We start from the raw sequence: 19603 nt of genomic DNA on the forward strand, positions 1-19603 counted from the left end.
TGGCCTTGGCAGGTGCCAATTCTCTTAGACTAGCCCAACACATTGCTTGACATTTCATTCTCCTCCATCCACTCAGCCCAGTATAACAGTACAGAATACTCACCACCAGTGCACAAGGAGTTGGGATTTTTCTACCTTGGAAGGATAGAATGCAAGGCCAGAGAGGGTCTCTAGGGGCCACCCCACATCATGCCTTCCTAAGGAAGTAGCAGTCCTTGCGAGGGGGAGATCACACGCTGAGTTCGGGGCAGCAACTTTCCTGACCCACTGCTCTGTTCACCTTGGCACTAACTCGTGGCCCCCTCGCCCTGGCCACATCTCCCTGGCCTGTATCTATGTGTCACCTATCTGCAGTCAATCCTATTCTGTTACTTAAGGGTCATTTTTATAAATTAAATAACATCCTTATACTTAGTACTAATTTAAAAAAATTGTTCGTGTTAGCAATGGATCCCATAGAAGCAACATTAACAAATTTTTACTTTCTTCTTGACCCTTTTTTTTTAAATTTCTGGTCCATTTTAAGGTATTTAGTAAGATGCATCACTGGAACAGTCCTTAAAGGGATACTGGTGGTATCTGTGGAAGGCTGGCTCTTCACCTCTCCATAGAGCTGAGTAAAGTATCTTGATTTCCAGGTTAGCATATTGGAAGAGGGAGCCCATTGCACCCTCGTTTACTGCAGAGCCTGGCCAGTGGAAGAAGCACCCCTTATGCATCAGCATTAACAACCAGCGAGAAATAATAATGAGGGCTATCACTTGTTGAGCATCTCCCTGCTGGAAAGTGCTTTACACACATTTCTCATTTAATCCTCACAATAACCCTTAGAACTAGCTCTCTTTACTCATCTCCATTTAAACAACTTGCTGGACCAACCCAGCATTCTCCAGTCCCTTTAGACTACTTAGTGTGCCCATGGCTCATTGACTCCTTAAGGACTGTAATTTACTTGTGTTTCTGCTCCCACCGGCTGATTTGTGGGTGTACCAAGAGTTAGTTGAATTTGTTCCCAAACCTGTTTATGCCAGTGCACTTATTATGGTCAATATGTTAAATTAAAAGGTATAACAGCAGTGATGACATATGAATTATAAAAAAGTTAATTACACAAAAACTTTTTACATGCTTTAGAAATAGTCATTGTTTTACTTAAAAATATACTGTTGAATTCAGTGTGAGAGAACTACAAGCTAAATTTTTAAAAGAAAAAAAACAATTTAGAAAGATTCTATACCCGGATTATTTTTGCAAATGTCCTCAAATGCCCGCTCCATTTTAAAGAAATCACAGACAATAATGCATCAAGCATGTGACTTATGCAGTAAAGACCAAGACCTGCCACAGTCAGGAGCCCAAAGCAAAGGTCATAACTCTCCACAAAAGACCACACATTAGTGTATGTATTTATCCTTTAAGTTAAAATCATATAAGGTCTTTTCCTTTTCAAACAACATCCTGCTTTAAATGGCTCTTGCAATAACCACATCAACTAACCATCCTGATCAAGTTAATTAAGAGGTTTCTACTGCAATCAATTCTAATTTTATAGATGAGGGAAGGAGGTTTAGAGGCCAAGTAATGTGTCCATTGTCACATACCTAGTTACTGATGGAGCTGGAATTTAAAACTAAGTCATCTGACTCCAAAGTCATGTTCTTGTTCTTGACCAAGACTGCCTCATCATTTACACCTCAAACTTGAACATCTAAAATGCCACAGTTGGCCTTAGAACTCCCTTTGCATTGCAGTGTCTAACTGTGCAAAGGAGAAAACCAAAGTGTAAAGTAATCTGATATAAACATTTAGCGCCATACGGGTTTTGTTGGGCTCTTCCGAAACGATGCACCTCAGCCAGGTCGGCTATGGAATGAATTTCTAATTCGAGCGCTGTGCTCTCATGGCTCTGCTCTCTAATTCCAGTCATGGAATTTGTCTGTGGAAATGATCCAAATTTTGGTGAAGAACGAGTACCCCAGAGTATGCTGGGAATTTTAGCCTTCCACAAAAATCCTTCCTAGCATTCTCAAGATTTTGGAACCCTCTGCCTACCTTGCTTCCCTATCTCCATACCCTTCTCTTACTTGACTTATATCTGAGATTTTCTAATGCTGTATTTTACCTAATAGAATGTTGAAGACTAGGGCAGGGGTAAGGGAATGGCGGGAATGATATTTACAGTGTTTAAGAGAAAGTATATCCTCAATTGACAATAATCGCTGCCACTAAGATTTACCCTTATCTGAAACCATGAAATTTAGGGTTTAATTTGCTTGCTATTAAAGTTATCAAAAATATCTTTGCATACACACACACACACACACACACACACACATATGTGTTACATTCATAATACAACTTTCCTCATTGTAACCTGACTTTGTCCCTGAACATCTTAAAAGTGAGACAAGTAAAAAATAAGTAAATGCAATTACTTGTGATTAGATTATTCCTTATCGAGTTGTTTGTGGAACAGGCACTGTTAGGCTGTGACACTAAATCTTGTGAAATAACAGAAATCATAAGACTATAGGGCTCAGAGTCTTAAAGAAGCCTCCCTGTCCATTTCCAAGCCTTGTTCCTCTCCTCTTCCAGGCTAGTCCCATGTAAGCCATTTATTCCAGCCAGAATCTATTCCATTTCTGAAGTACAGTGGAGAATTGGAAACACTACTGCCTTCCTCTGTAGCTCATCTAGTATTTAATAGCCCTCACTGTCATTATTCTAAAAAAGTCCTCCTGGATGGGGGGCGGATGGCACAGCCTCATGACCCCAAATAAATGTAGCCCAAGCGGGCCTTTGACTTTTCTCAAGCACTGGGATCTCCGACTCACAATCAACTAGTGGACTTCTTGCTTATTACAGTGTTTTTCTAACTGTTCCTCACACCCCAGAAAACAAACACTAGGCGTGGTGAGGAAAAGCACAGTCCTGCAAAACCACTGGACTCTGGAAACGGGAGGAGGATTAGGCAGGGGCAATATTGGGTCCTCCAAGACACCACTGAGATATCTTCACAATGTAGTGTCAGGAAGGCCAGTGGCATACTTAAAAAAAGTTTCCCCCCAAGGGGAAGGAAGCTGAACTAAATATATCTCATGCCAGCTGTTATAAATGCTTTTCAAAGGAAGCAAAGCAACTAGAGTTACCTCTTTGAAGAGCAAATGAGGGGTTAAGGCAATAATGGAATTTTTCAGTTGCATGCCAGGTTGGCTAGATTTGGGGGAGGAAGAAATTTTCCGCCGAGAAAGTCTGCTGGTACAAGACAAAGTAATCCCATGAAGATTGGAACTCCAAATGATGCCAGTGGCTCCAAAAGCTTGGGATGGGATGACCTGCAGCCTGCAAGACGGAATGAGTCCCCTTTTCAGTTTCCAAGGGGCCACTCACGAAGACGTCTTTCCTTCTCAGGCCTGCCAGCACTGTGCGGTCTCTCTCTTTCCCTTGACTATGTGTTCTGATGGTTCTTCACAGTCTGACTAGAAGGAGTCTCAGGTGGCTGGTGGCCTTGAAAGAAAATGTGAAGGCAGAGGAAAAGGGAAGGACTTCTTGAGCCAAACAGGTATCTCTGAAAGAGCTGGCCCTGGCGGCCTGAGGGATGACCCATGGACATGAAGGGTTTCTCCAGTTGCAAATCAGGGGCTCCCAAAGGAGCCACTTTCCCTGAGGTCCACGTGGCCCCCACGCCTCACCTCGCCTGCTGAAGTAGTGTTGTTTCAGGTGTGAGCTCCATGGGGCTGAGCCACCATCCTTTCCATAAATGGACAGACCCTCTACCTCCCAGAAAGGCCAAGAAACAAGGACCAAAGCTCAAGAAACCTCCAGGCTCTGGATGCCCCTGTTTTTGTTGTTGTTGTTGTTGTTTGTTTTTTACCTTTTAAGTATGAAATAATTATAGATTTATAATGAATTGCAAAAATACTACACAGAGAGGTTTCATGTACCCATCCCCCTGCTTCCTCCAAGGTGACATCTTGCATGACTATAGTGTATTATCAACATCAGGAAACTGACCTTAACATAATAGGATTAAACAAGATGATGGATCATACTCAGATCTTGGCAGTTTTTGTACACATTAATTTTTTGTTTGTTTGAATTCATGAATTACTCTATGGGTGTTTTTATCACATGTACACATTCAAATACCTACCTCCACAATCAAGATCACAGTATATATGTTAGTATTGAGACCAAATTGGTAAAATAAGTCACACAAAAAGCAGGAGTAACAATAAATGTCTCTATGAGGATTATGACAGATGGCTAAATGACCAAATATTTCTTGAATTCCCAAAGATATTTTTCTCGTTTATTTAGGAAATTCATTAACTTCATGCACATCTGCCTAGTGAGCCAGGAATTTATTAAGTCCCTGCCTTTCAGCAAACATTTATGGCAGGGTGGGCAGACAGGCTTAGCTCACACGCCATCTCTTACTGAATTACAGTGGCTGCCTCAAGGGGCATATTGAGGAGGATTCGGAGGCCACATCTGGGCTTTGCAAGAGACAGATATTATCTAACAGAGACTCTTGGCCACGGGAGAGTGGCAGCTAAATGCGTGCCAAGAATGTGCCATCTCCAACCTTTCTGTGTTCTAGGCGCTGGGCAAGAAGGATAAAGACAACCCCTGCCCAACTGGTGTGGCTCAGGGGCTGAGCATCGATCTATGGGTCAGAAAGTCACGGTTCGATCTCTGGTCAGGGCACATGCCAGGGTTGCAGGCTCAATCCCCAGTAGGGGGCGTGCAGGAGGCAGCCGATCAATGATTCTTATCATTGATGTTTCTCTCTTACTCTCCCTCTCCCTTCTTCTCTGAAATCAATAAAAATATATTTTTTAAAAAGACACAACCCCAATCTATTCTAAACATAGAACGACAAAGTAATAAACAATTAAAAAAAAAAGACACAACCCCTGTCCCCAAGGAGTTTGCAATCAGGAAGGAGAAGCAAACAAATCAAAAGCTGAGACACAGAACAAGAAGGCCTGACATCAAGGTTCACAGGTCAGTGCGAAGCGAGCACAGGAACGGCTCCTCTTTTTCAGGGAGTCACAGCAGTGGGCAGGTCTCAGGTCTGTGTGCTGTGGAGAACACCGATGCAGTGGGTGGCGGGGCAAACTCAGGGTCACAGAAAAACAAGGGTCTACTAGCTACTAATTCAGTCAATCTCTGAGGATGGGATTAGGAGGGAGAAGCAGTAACCTTGACTCTGGAGCCTGACTGCCTGGGTTCAAACCCCAGTTCATCCACTTTGTGAATCTGTCAAGTTACTTAGCTGTGTTGTGCCTCAGTTTGTTCATCTGTCAAATGGGGATAACAATACTACTCATATCATGGGGTTATGAGGATTAAATGAGTTATTGTTTATGTAAAGGGTTTTGAACAGCACCCAGAATGTAATAAACACTATGTCGTTGTATGCTATTGCAGTTGATTTACTTTTTATGAACTATGGCACCAATTTGTTAAATGTATTATTTTTTATCATCAGAAAAATCCATTGAGATTAATAAAAGAAATTCTAAGGTTCCATACTGTACCATTAAATTGTAGAAGGGAGCAGTTCAAATGGAACATTTTGGAATAATTTTTGCTACCCAAAGTTTCTGAGTTTTTGCCTCATTCAGAGCTAGCAAAAGTCAGCATATTTTCAAATCCAAATGTAAAGAATGCCAACAAGAAAATCAAGTATTGCAACGATCTGAACAGAAAAAACTTTCTTTCCAGGTCCTGGTCTGCTAGTGAAGAGTGGAAAATGGTTAGACAGGAAGTCTGGGGCCAGGATGGCGGCACTGACCTTCACAAAGGGAATGCTGTGGGCCCTTAAAACCAGGAGGCTCGATCTTTACCTGAATGGTTTACATTTTCAGTAGCAGACCAGACAGGAAGCAAACCTAGAGATGCTAAGCCAGGTCCTATGCACCTTGTGTTTGAATTACTTGTGATGGCTGAAACAAAGTTCACCAAAACTTGTGTATGGTTTGTGACGGCCAGTACTTTGGTCCTTTCTGGTCCCACAGGTGTATGATGAACAATCTACACATTCTTGCTCTCGGCCATCAGACTCCTGCGTAGTAAGGTATGGAAAATACATTCTCTCTCTCTTCTGATGCTATTCAATAGACTTCTCAATCTGCCCCAACCCATTCTTCTCTGATCTCATAGAAGAAAAAGCCAAGCTCTAATAGATCTCACTTGATTTAATATCTAAATGGATGAAAATAGGTTGTTCCTTGTTATATTAGGGCTTAGTTTTTGCCCCTTACTCTTAATCTTATCCTAATCCCTTCCTTCAAAAACTCTGGTTCCATCATCTATTTTCAATACCTTCTAAACATCATTTTCCTCCACATCACTGTTCCTGCACCTTCTCATTGTCAATATATATTCTGAATCAAGTTTGTAGCTAGTTTTTCTCCCTATCTTCCCTCTTATCTCTTTGGAATCACAACTTTCTTCATCCCTTAAATGCCTGCCATGTGTGTAACACTCCCAATTTACATCTACTGTCCATCCTTCATTAATTCTCGGTCCTCATCTTATTTGACCAATCAGTAGAATTTTATTCAGTTGATCACTCTTTCCTCCATAAAACATTGTCTTCATTTGCCTTGGAAGACACACACACTTTTGACATTTTCCCAACCTCAGTGATTTCTCTTTAGTGTCTTTTGCTGCTCCCTCCTCTGTTTCCAGCCTTCCTGTTGAAGTACCCAGGGTTGGTCCTTGGTCTTCTCTATGTACATCACTATGTTGGTAATCTCAATTAGTTTCATAGCTTTAAATACCACCCAATGTGCTAGTAACTTCCAAATGTCTATCTTGGAGCAGTTTTCTCTCCCAAACTACACACTCATAAATCCAACTGCCTACTAAGCACCTCTGATTGTCTAACAGACATGCAAGCTCATCATACAGGACTTTGAACTCTCAATCTTACCCTGAAACCTATTCAGTAAATAGGGACTTCCCTATCTCAACTAATGTCAAGGCCGTCCTTCTAGTTGTATAAGCAAAAATCCTGGAGTCATTCTTGAATTCTCTCCCACACACCCTCTTTACTTCTGTCGGGAAAACTTGTTGGCTCTACTTCCAAAGTATATCTAGACTCTGACCCTGTCTCCCCCTGCCCCCCTCTACTGCAGCTATCTTGGTCTGAGTCACCAGATTACTGCAATAGCCTCTTAACTGTTCTTTGTGTTTTTACCCTCGCCCTACTATAATCTATTCTTAATACAGCAGCCAAAGTGATCCCTTTAAAATGTGAGTCAGACCACGTCATGCATTCACCAAAAATCCTCCAACAGCTTCCTGGTTTATTGAGAGTAAAAGCCAAACTCCTGGCAATGACCTACATGCCCTGTAGGATCTGTCCCTCCCATTACCTCCGTAACCCCGACCACTGTGTATCTCACTCACTCATTCCCTTTTCAGCCACCGTCCTTCTTGCGTTTCCCCAAATAGGCTGGCACTCCTCTGTTTGGGGATCTTTGCTCTAGCTTCTCCTCTGACTGCACTACTCCTCCCTCAGACACCACTTGCCTAAACACCTCGCCTTCACGTCGTTGCTTGCACATCACCTGCTCGATGAGGTCTACTCTGATCACCCTATACCACCTCACCAAGTAGGTCTGATCCTCCTGATCCTACTTTTTCTTATTTCCATGTCACTTAATCTCTTAGACTGCAGGCTCCATGAGGAAGGATGGCTTTGTCTTGTCCACTAACATAGCCTGAGTATCTTGAGCAGGGAGGCATATACTGGTGCTCAGTGAACACTCTCTAAGTGAATGAACAAACAAATACGTGAATCAGTGATGCATGTCCAAGTCAATACTGAACCCTCAGCAATCCACCTCGGAACATTCCTCTGCTCCACAGCTAATGCTACTTTTATTACCTCACCACTGAGGCTTTGAAACTCACTGGTTCTGCACTCATCACTTGCTATCTGTCCACAGACCAGTATCTCTTACAATGTTGCTCATGTCATCCCCATGCCCATGTTGTCATGCTTGGACACTTTAGGGCTCTCAGGCCCCTTCCCTTGGTCTATTCTTATTGTCTTTACTCACTGCCATGTCCTACGTGAACATCTGCTTCCTCCTCACACTATAACCTGCCTGCACACTGTTACCTCCACTGCTTTGCCACAACCCATATTCCTACCCTCAGTGCCCTCCCCCGGCTCCTCCCTAGATGTCCATCCCAGTGCACTTCCTACTTCCTCTGCAAGGCTTTCCTGACCCTCCAGTTCACAAAGATTTCTCCACTCCCTACATTCACAGTCCTTATAGTATGGACTCTCCCCCACCACACCCCCCTCAGCTGAAACAGCCCTATACTGCCTTGTGGCAGCTCTTAGAGGTTTTTTTTTTTTAACTACATTTTTATATAACTCATGAATTGTTATGTAAAATTTCTGTGGATAAAAGTTTGGGGAAAAGGGAACATTTAATTTTTAATTGTGAGGCTGATTGATACGTCTTCTCTCTCTGTTTATATTATAGGCTCCCTGAAGGGGGAAATACTTCCCTTAAACTTCCTTATATCCCATAGACTCAAACACAGCACTAAGCATCTGTGGATGAAACAAGTGCTTGCAGGGTAGTTGAATGATTCAGAATTCACAGAGGGAGGAGGCCACAAATGCTAAGGCATGTTGCTGGAGCACAATGATCAAAGGAATAAAATAATGGAGTCAACCGAGGTTAAAAATAAAAAACTGTGTAAGGGGGGTTAGTTTCTTTTCATTAACCATCATTAATGTGGCTGGTAATTTGAGAATATGAAGCACTAACTGATTTCAGTTCTTTACTTACTAGTATAATCAGGTTGTTTTGTGCAGATATTTTTTCCGATTTGAAAGAGGGGAAAAATGCAGCTCTTCAGTGCAGCAGACGGGACCCTGAAGCCTTAAGTCTGAGCCCTTTTCTACTGCAGTGAAATGGCCACGAGGCCCACGAGACCACTCTGCCGGGCTGGGGCCCAGGAAAGGTGCTTTTATCAGGTGACCAACAGAAGATGCAAATGAGGACACTGTCTGAGTATCAGTGTTTGCACTTTGCTCCTCACTGTCTTTTTTTTTCTTTTTCCATAGAGGAAGGAAAGGGAGAGAGATAGAAACATCAATGATGAGAATCATTGACTGGCTGCCTCCTGTACACCCCATACTGGGGATGAAGCTCAAAACCGGGGCATGTGCCCCAACCAGGAATCAAACCGTGACCTCCTGGTTCATAGGTCGATGCTCAACCACTGAGCCACGCCAGCTGGGCTGCTCTGTGGACAATGCAGAGGGGCGGAAAGCAATGGCATTAATGTTTTGTTAAAGAGATATCATTCAAATACAAGTGTTGACATGGCCTAAGTGTTTGAATGAAACTTTATGGAGGAAAGATCTGAGCTCTTATCTTCTTTGCTCGGGAACAGGGCTCCAACCCCTTTCTTCTTCCTGTGATATGTAATCTAGTTATCTTGTTAAACCTTCAAGTCCTTTTCTGCTCAAGTGCTACACAGGGACCTAAAGATCTGGGAGGCTATGATAGCATCTCCGCACTTCCTCCTCTCGGTGAGGCTGGTGGCCACAGTGAAAAACACGAGTACCCGTTAACTACAATTTGACACCATCTCGAAGGCACAAATCTTGTCAAGACCCAACCTTGAATGTTTAAATCAGTGGAGCAGAAAGGTGGTGGCCCAAGACTAAGGGCCAGACAAATGACGTCAACTCAACCCCTTACAACACAAAAGACCAAGTTTTGAGAGGGCAAGTGGCTCAGAGCTTGTGTCTGTCCTGCTGTCAAGGAGTTTTGTAACGATTTCTAGGTTCTGTCCCAGACCCAGGAAACCCGGGCCAAGAAGTTCTGTCACCCCAGCTTGCATCGTCTGCTCTAACAGTCCCAGCATCACTCTCGTCACTGGAGGGTAGCAAAACCGTTCCCCGGATTACTAGTCTGTGAGAAAGACAGTCACCAGAACCTCTGACATAATAAATTAATGATGCAATAATCACCCCATTCTCCAAATGTGCAAGTTATTGGTATCTCAATGCAAATGTAGAAAGAAGAATTTAAATCTCATGTTGTAGCATCATCACTGCAGTATCTTAATTATGGTACTGTTTCAATCGATGGAGTTATAATTCAGCACCCTTCCATATGTGAGAAGGCCATTTTAAAAGGCCCATTTGCCAAAAAAATCCAAGTGGTGGTAGAGGCCACGAAGCCATCACTGCCAATTCTTAATACTCTCCTATCTTTCAGGTGGGGGTTCCCGCATGTTCACTGGCATCTAAGCTCTAACCGCAGAAGCGTTGCCCTGAGGAAGTCATCTCTGCACTGAGACTGTATTCACAGACTCGTGCAAACGAGCATCAAGGAGCTCTGTTTCATGACCGCCCACTCTCCCAAGCTGCTACTTTGCAGAAGCACCAATGGCATTTTGAGAAGACTCCGGCCCTCGTCCCAGCTGCGGGTAGGGCACTTTGCTTTCATGGTCAAAAGAGTAGGAAGCTGTCCTTTGCTGCCCCTGTGCCCCTGCAAAGCAGGTCCTGACCCACATCTCCTAAGAGGTTAGACTGAGCGAGAGAAGACCACAGCACTCACACCAGGCCACAGCACAGAGCAGCATTCTCAGTTAGCAAACCTGCTCCCCCTGGCCAGGAGGAAACGCGCCCCCAACAACTGGGGATAACACCAGGAGATGCAAGGGAGGGAACATTCCAGGGAAAATTTTTTTAAAAAAAGGAAAAAGAAAGAAAAAGGGAAAAATGCACAAAGCCCATGAGGCTGCCTGGTTAACCAGGGGTTAGAGTGAGGTTTGGAAAATCACACATAACAGCATCTTGGCAAATCCAAAGACCCCGGGGTGAAAGACACGTGGGTGAAAGCATTTCTATTAGTGGAAACAGGAAGTTTCCTTCTTTCACCAACTTATTCAAAAAAATCTTTTAAATCTCTTTTGTAACCCAAATTTGGACCATCAATCATTTTTACCTGCCCAGCATTTCATCCTTCCAGAGTCAAAAGAGCAACAAAGACAGGGTCCGAAGATCCCTTCCCACAGCCAATTCCAATCAGCCCTTCTCTCCCGGGGTGACCTGTGCTCAGAGCAGACATTCCCAGCAGGCATGCCACACACAGCAAGTCGCCAAACCAGACTGCGCTAAAGGGCTTCCAGGGGACTTACTTGTACTTGTGCTGGTTCCGATCGTATTGATTGTGGTGGGGACGGATGAGGAGGAGTAGAGGGGCACATGGCCGTTCTCGCACCCCAGACTTTTGTCCTGCCAGTTGGAGGCGTTGATGCAAATCCCAGAATCCCGAGAGTTCTGCCACCCGTTGAGCTTGTCGTCGGAGTTCTGTCTTTGGTGATAGTAGTGTGTCTGCCCATAATCCACAGAGTCCGAGCGGCCTCGGTTCTGGCCACCGAAGCTGGTGGACGTGCGGTCCTCCAAGTGATTCAGCCACATGGCTAAAGCACTGCGGTCTTCCAACGAGGTGGCCGGATGTATCAACGCATAGGACAGCAGCTGCCTGCTCTCCTCGATGTGCTGGTTGTGTTCGATAGAGTGCGCCAGGATCTTGGGCAGCAGTTTCATATACTCTACTTTTGCGTCGAGGTTTCCTGGCTTCAGCAAAGGCAGGTGAGTTAACAGGAGGGAAATCACTTTATCCTTGGATTCCTGTTGCCATTGGTTAATGATTCCTGGGAAGGAAAACAGACAGGGCACGTAAGTAAACAAGGCCACAACGACACAGAACACCACACGGCAAAGAGAATGCCTGTGGGTTAGCGTCCCCATCCAGGTGCTCTGACTAAATTTTCTCAAAACAGCCCATGCATCAGATTGGATAACTGACCTCAGATTGTCAGGGGGCAGTGCCTTCAGTAAAACAGGGAACAAACGTTCTTAGATGTTTTTGGTCCTTAATCTACTTTTCACTTAGGTCTCCAAAGAGGCTACAATTACTTTGGTACAACCAAACAGAATCACAGCCCTGGGTTTTGTTGTTGTTTTCTTTTTCTTAGACATCTTCTGATAGATGGGGGACGGAGGAGGAGATACAGAATACTAAAATCTCTATAAAAAAGGCAAGTTTAATCAAGGGTCCATATACTGGAGTCCTTGAGGATAAGGCTGCTTCCCACCCCTCCCCCACCTCCAGATGTCTGTGGAAAAGTGGTTTACATCCTGGTAAAGGCATTTGTGTGAAGTTGGTAAGACTTCTGAGATGGAGAAATATGTCAAGGAAAAAAAAAGGACTCCCCTCATCCTCGTGAAGTAAGCCTGCACCTCGCTCCTAAGAAGCTGACTCAGAAAACGACTGTGAGCTCAAGTCTCAAAGGAGCAATGAACTCAGGCCCCACCGCTGATCACGTATGGAAGCTAGCTTTCTCCATGTATACAAGGTCTGTCTGGTTGTCTCTATTGTGGTAAAATATATGTAACATATTTATCATTTAAACCATTTTTTTTAAATACGTTTTTATTTATTTCAGAGAGGAAGGGAGAGGGCTAGAGAGATAGAAACATCAATGATGAGAGAGAATCATTGATTGGCTGCCTCCTGCCCACCCCACACTGGAGATCAAGCCCGCAACCTGGGCATATGCCCTGACCAGGAATCAAATATGACCTCCTGGTTCATAGGTCGACGCTCAACCACTGAGCCACACCGGCCGAGCTAAATCATTTTTAAGTGTACAGTTCCGTGGTATTAAGTCCATTACAATGTAGAGCAACCATCACCACCATCCATCTCCAGATCTTCTTCATCTTCCCAAACCGAAAGTCCATACTCATTAAACAGTAACTCCCCATCTCCTCCTCACCCCTATCCCCTGGCAACCACCATTCATTCTGTCTCTGTGACTACTCTGGGTACCTCATATAAATGGGTTCACACAGTATTTGTCCTTTTATGACTGGTTTATTTTATTTTGCATAATGTCTTCAAGGTTCATCCATATGAAGATCTGTTTCTAACACACTCAAAAGGATCTCTTCAGATCAAAACAAACCTGCTGCCTTTAGGTAAACATGGATATACAATGCACTTCGCCTTGACTGGCCTTTGAGAAGTAGCTTGTCCTGGGGACCGAGCTATCCACAGGACCTTCGGCCACAGGAAAGAAAGCTCTCTTCTAGAAAAGTCATTCCTGATACCTGAAAAACTCAATTTGATGTCCCTACAAGGAGAGGCAGTCCTGCTGGCTTTCACGCAGTATCTGCAGGGTTGAAAAGGGGTTTCTGGGATTGAGCATAAGGGCTTCACAATTCTAGCAAGGCAGAAACATATCAGAATAAATTCCAGAGACATCATTGACTGTAAGTTGCAAATGCACGTACTCTGAAGGCCTCTCAGGACCACAGGGGTGTATTTGGAGAAAAGTATCGGCAAGGTATGTAATGAAAAAATGTGGGTTTTGGAGTCAGGCAAACCTGGGCACGAATCCCAGATCTGCCACTTAATTTGCAGTGGAGCCTTGGTCAATCGATTACTTAACGTCTCTGAGCCTCAACTCTCTCATCAGTCAAGAGTGTTACCAAGAGCATCTGCTCTCCTCGTGTTGTACGATTAAATGAGGTAATGTATCAAAATAACCATTCAAGTACTTGATGGTGGAAATAATTCCTTCTACTTGTCTCTATATTAGTCAGGCCCACAGTAGAGTGATAGTGGGTGGTTTTGGATACCAAGTTTTTCAAAAAATATATTTTTATTGATTTCAGGGAGGAAGGGAGAGGGAGAGAGAGATAGAAACATCAATGATGAGAAAGAATCATTGATTGGCTGCCTCCGGCACACCCCCTACTGGGGAGCAAGCCTGCAATCCGGGCCTGTGCCCTTGACCAGAATCGAACCCAGGATCTTCAGTCCGCAGGCCGACACTCTATCCACTGAGCCAAACCAGCTAGAGCTGGATACCAAGTTTTAAAAATAATGGACCAAAGACGACCCAGCAAAGGTCACACAACCTCATCAGAGTTGGAAAAGGGGGACAAAGTAAAAAGGTGAAAGGCAATGGGGTTACTGAGCTTACAATTGAACAATATGAAAAGATGTTGACTCCTCTCCAGTAGAGATCTCTAAGGAGATGAACAGTCATTTGGAAGTGGAAGTCTTCAAATTGAGGCAGGAGAGATTAAGATGGGATGTGGAGAAGAACCAAGTGCCAGAATGACAAAAGACCCAGAGGAGTCTCCAAGAAAGGCTCTACAGTCTGTCCTGGGGGCACGAGGAATAGAACTAGATGGTCTACGGAAGTGGATAGATATTGATATGGACTATGGAATTTCACATAAGGAATTTTAAATTTTCTAATATTCAAAATTAAAAAAGGAGGTGAAATTAATTTTAATGATAAATGTTATTTAATCCAATATGTCAAAATATTATTTCAACTTGTAATTAATCTAAAGTTATGGATGAAACATTTTCCATTCTTTGCTTTGTATGAAGTCTTTGAAATCCAGGGTGTATTTTACCACCAACAGCACAACTCAGCGTACACTAGCCACAGCCGGAAGGCTCAGAAGCCATGCGTGGCTGTGGCTACTGCACTGGCTTGCACAGTACTAGAGACATTCAGATGGGAAGGCGGGTGGGAGGGTAGAGATGACCTCGGCAGGTCCCTCCCAGCTCCCTGACTATATTTAGCTAACTGCCACCTGACACAAGACAACCTTCATGCATCCCACTAGGTATAGCCTCCCTTTTAAAGTCGCTCCGGGAGATAGAAAAAGCACCAATTCTAACTTTCTTATCAATACATTTTCAGCAAACCTGGCTTGTGATAAATCATGAATATGCTTGGGATGAAGACACAATCTCTTCATTAAGCCCAAGTTGCTCGACAGGCACTGGCAAGAAGCAAAAGGGCCCGAGAGGAAGATGAACCCACGTCCGACGCCAACACTGATCAGATGCGGCTAGTGTACGCCCTGGAGATATGTGTTTAAAAATACAATTTGGGAACAACCTTGAATAGAAATGCACGAGGCTCAAGGAACTCCCTAGCTTTCTGCTAGGTCACTTCCCTGTTTGGATACTGTCCCCTTCCGCAAAAGGTCATCTAAAAAAAAAATCAGGAACAAAAACAAACCGTAAACAGGATTCAGAGTACAAACTAAACATGTTATGCCCGCGAGCCTCTCTGCCAGGCATTAACCTGGCTTCCAGAGGAGCAACAAGCACCGCAGAGAGGAAAGGGACACGAGGGGCCGCTGCCCGGTCCCGTCCAGGCCTGAATCCGTTCTTTCTCTGTCCTTGGGACAGCGCTGGGACGGGGTGGGGCTGTGACGTGGCCAGGAAGACAACTATGACTTTGTTTACCTGCCGCTGGGAACATGGACATAGGACTGCCTTCCGAGGGCCAGCTACACCGACTGGGTCAAACTGTTTCTGTCACTGCCACAGCGGCCAGGCTGCCAGCTGACAGGACTCAATGTTTTCTGCACACCGCACACTCTTCTAAGTGCTGTCATGTAATTACTCACTGAATCCTCACCAGAACCTTGGGCGGTAGGTCCTACAGCCTTCTCTTACAGATGAGGACACAGAGGCACAGAGAGGTCAAGGAACTTGTCCCAGGCCCCCTCGCTGGTGAGATGGCAGAACGGGAGTATACAAAGTAGCATAAAGATGCATAAGGGTTATCATGCTAGAAGAGCTTGAACATGCTAAATGCATTAATATTTATACTATATGTAATTACATAATACATAAAATATATAATTATATACATATAACAGATGATTAAGTATACAATTAGTGTACTAGTATTATTTTTATAAATATAATACAAGTATATTTATAGAGTAGATAGATCAGAAGAGTTGGTCAGCTATGGAAATAGAGGAAAAAAGGAGTTACAGAGACAATGTAGGTGATACCTATTGTGGTTTTAAAATATGTGCACAATTTCCTTGACACTCTTCTCCAAAAGGGGGAGCCTACTTAATTCCCTTCCCTTTAAAGGAAGACTGGACCTAGTGAGTCACTTCCCTCAACTAGAAAGTAGCATGACAGCGTGTGACATCACGAATTAGGTAACCAGAGGCACTGCAGCTTTGGCCTTGCTCTCCGGGGTCACACACTCTGGGGGAGGCCATGCTGTGTGGACACTCCAGCAGCCCAACAGGGAGGGAGCTCTTGCTGATGAGGAGCTGGGACCTCCTGTCACCATCCAGTGCCAGCCGGAAGCCATGGGAAAGGACCATCTTGGAAGCAGAAGGCCCAGCACTGGTTCAGCCTCCAGGTGACTGCACTCCAGGAACCCTGAGCTAGCACCATGCGTATTCTTGATCCATGGACTGTGTGTGATAACATGTTTATTGTTGTTTTAAGCTGCTATGCTTTGGGTGCTTTGTTATGTGGCCAGAGATAAGGAATACACCTATCCGAGTGCCCCTCTAGGAAAAAGGAAGTTTAGGCATTTGGCTTTGAGTAGTTCAGTCCTTCGGGCAAAGTCATTTCCACCATGAGATGAACTCATGAAGCTAACCTGTTGCTGCTTAGCCTCACTTATCCTCCCTCATCCTGATTATCCCTTCACCAAACAACCTTAGGTCTATGATTTAGCTTCCCAGGTACCTTCCGGGAGAGAATGAACTGATCACACAGACTTGATGTATTTCTAGATTCTGTGATGATGATTTTTCAGGGCAACTTAATACTTGTAAATGGTTTCTGATTATGATTTGGCTTCCTGTGGTGGCCTTGCTGTGCTGATTATATGGACTCTGAGTACATTTGGTCCCTCTGACGATGGCTCCTCCTGGCAAATTAATAAGCCAGCATTGCAGGCTCTACTTCCTTGCTTTCTAGTTAGCACAGAATCAATCAGTCTCTCAGAGCATCCCCAGGGCACTGACGAGAGGGAGCATCTCCACCTGCAAACAGAAGTCAGGTCCCACATGTGGGGACTTGGTACATAATGGCTCAGTCCTGCCAGCTGCCCACTGGCCTTCTCTGTGGCATCCACACCATCTTCCAGAGAGAAAAGAGCTTTTACTGAGACGTGCATTCAGTGGATTCTCCTTGCTGGAGAAGACCCAGGAATCCTCAAAATGGTCAATTAACTGATCACTTCTGTGAGGCAGTGTCTATTATTATCCACCCCAACATCGTTCTGTTCAGCAGACAATCTGGAAAAATTGAAGCCCAAGAACAGCAAGGTTTAGTGATGCCAACTCACCTCTATTAACTTTCTCTGAATACTTTATTATTTCTCTGGATAAAGACCAGAGATGTTACGAGCTTGCTGGCTGTTTTATGAAGGTAAAAGTCAATGATTTATAATTTATAAACCAGGGACATAGGAATACTAAAAAGAAAATCTTAGAAGAGCTATAATTAAAGGCCATTAGGATTAGGAAACTGTCCCAATGATTCTTAGAGTGACAAAGAGTGTGTTTGAATACCAAGTTTGGTATTATTACTATACAATGGCACTACACAACACTATGTCAATGTTTAAGGGCTCCAGTTGTTAGTAAATTACCCTTAAATTGCTATTTTATTATACCCTTGTTTTTGGTTTAATAACATTTGGCATCTCACAAGTGTATTTAGGCAATTTGCTCATGTGAGAAATGTCTGGAAATTAAGTGCACACATCAAGAAGTATATATATTAAATAAATGTGCTAAAAGGAGGGAATACTCATGGGTCTTCAATGGTCAAATGTTCCTTGGAAGAATGTGTATTACAATCCTAGACATATCATGTAATAAAGGCTTCTAAGCAGTGCAACCCCGCACAATTCCAGGACAGACGGCCAGTGGTAACACCTCACACCATGTATTTGGAGTTGACAGGACACGTAAAAAAAAAATCAGGGGTGAAATGGCAAATGCCCATGGCAAACAGTGGAATTCTTGTGTTGGCACCTTTACTTGCCTATTGTCTCCCAAGGTACTCTCTTGAGCTAGAGATGACTAAAGAAACAGCCCCATAATTTCGTGGATCCCTGCAAGAGATGTGGATTAGACCGGTGGTGACGGGGGACCCAGATGCTATGGAGTGACAGACACAGCTCCTGCACTTGCAAACGGTGCTTAGCCAGGTACAGAGGATTAAGAAGATAGGAACCTTCTCCCTTTTTTTCAAGGAGGTGATTGCTGGCTTCTGGGGCGGCCCCCTGGTTTTCACACCCTGTGTACTCTCTTCCCCTGTGTAATCTGAGCAGGTCCATGTGATCAGTAGAGTGTGGCGGGGGTGTTCTGAAATAGGTCATAAAAGGCCCTGCAGCTTCTATCCCGCTCTCTTGGTTCACTTGCTTGGGGGAAAGCTAGCCACACCAGGAACCCTGGGAGAGGCCCATGAGGGAGGAACTCAGGCTTGCTAATAGAGCCAATACCAACTCCAGCCATGTGAGTGAGCCACCCAGAAGTAGAGTCTCCAGCTTTAGTCATTCTCTTGACTACAACTTTGTGAAAGACAAATCTTAAGCCAGAACTCCCCAGCTAGACTGTCCCAAATTTCTGGCCCTCAGAAGACTAAGATAAACGTTATTATGTGAAGCCATTAAGTTTTGGGGTAATTTGTTACACAAAAAATAGTTAACTTGGTTAAAAAAAACCCTCAAAATACTACTGCCCTTTGAATTCACTAGAAAAGGCAGGGATCTATGTAGTGGATTCCATGGCCCATTATAACCACTGGAGCTTTCTCTGAGAACATGAAGGTTGTTAGGTGCTGGTCATTCAAAGACACCTGACTGTCCTCAAAGGGCAAGAACCAGGCAACTTTGGTCCCGAGAGACACCTACAGTGACCCACTTACTGCTCCAGAGGGATCTGGTCATCTCTTTAATGAGGACTTTCCATCTTGGTCACCTTTCTCCTGGGTATTACTGGCATGGTTGAGTGATCAAGGTGGCTCTTTTGCTCCAGAAGGACCCCAGGCCAACAGTGAACTAGTCCTGAGATCTCATCTAAGGGCTCAAATTAGGGTTGGGATTCACCTTCAGGCTTCTAACCTTCTGGCTATGACCAACTCTTGTAGGTCTGAGGCTGCCCATTCCCAGCAGGCACATAAAATAGGCCAGCTCCCCAACCCACTTGCCTCGCCTCCCACATTTGTACCTGCAGCCCAGGTCTCATTCTGAGCTTCAGACTCATCTATCCCAGCTCATCTATCCCAACTGCATTCTCCACATCTCGACTCAGATGATCTGAAAATTAACATGTCCAAAACTGAACTCGAGCTCTTATTCACTAGATATGCTCCTTTGTTCTTCTTCCCTAGCTCAGCACTTGATTTTTCCATCTCTTTAGTAGCTCAGGTTGAAACCTTGGAGTATCCTTGACCATTTCTCTTACATCCCATGTTTAATCTGTTGGTAAATCCTGTCGGTAAATCCTGTCTGCCCGATCTCCAAAACAGATCCAGAATTTGTCTACTTCTCACCAAGCTTCTGCCTTCCACCCACTCCGACAGTCTATTATCAATGTAACAACCAGATGATCCTTTTATATTAGAATATAAGCCATGCCATTTCTCTGATCAAACATTCCAGTGGTTTCCCATCCATAAACGGAGTAAGAGCCATACAATGGCCTATCAGCCTCTCTATGATCGAGACC

General features: G+C 44.1%; 1 protein-coding gene across 1 annotated transcript in view; it reads right to left on the reverse strand.

Annotated features, from left to right (window-relative positions):
* Window positions 1-19603, reverse strand: part of SAMD4A (sterile alpha motif domain containing 4A) — a gene marked incomplete at its 3' end in the record, with an annotated part of 179553 nt that overhangs the window by 62404 nt on the left and 97546 nt on the right. The window contains exon 2 of the mRNA XM_023760767.1: window positions 11197-11715. Coding sequence (XP_023616535.1) covers window positions 11197-11608 — 412 coding nt within the window. The remainder of the gene's footprint in view (window positions 1-11196; window positions 11716-19603) is intronic.

Source organism: Myotis lucifugus, unplaced genomic scaffold (genome assembly GCF_000147115.1).
Source record: "Myotis lucifugus unplaced genomic scaffold, Myoluc2.0 scaffold_191, whole genome shotgun sequence".
In the NCBI taxonomy this organism is placed as follows: Eukaryota; Metazoa; Chordata; class Mammalia; order Chiroptera; family Vespertilionidae; genus Myotis; species Myotis lucifugus.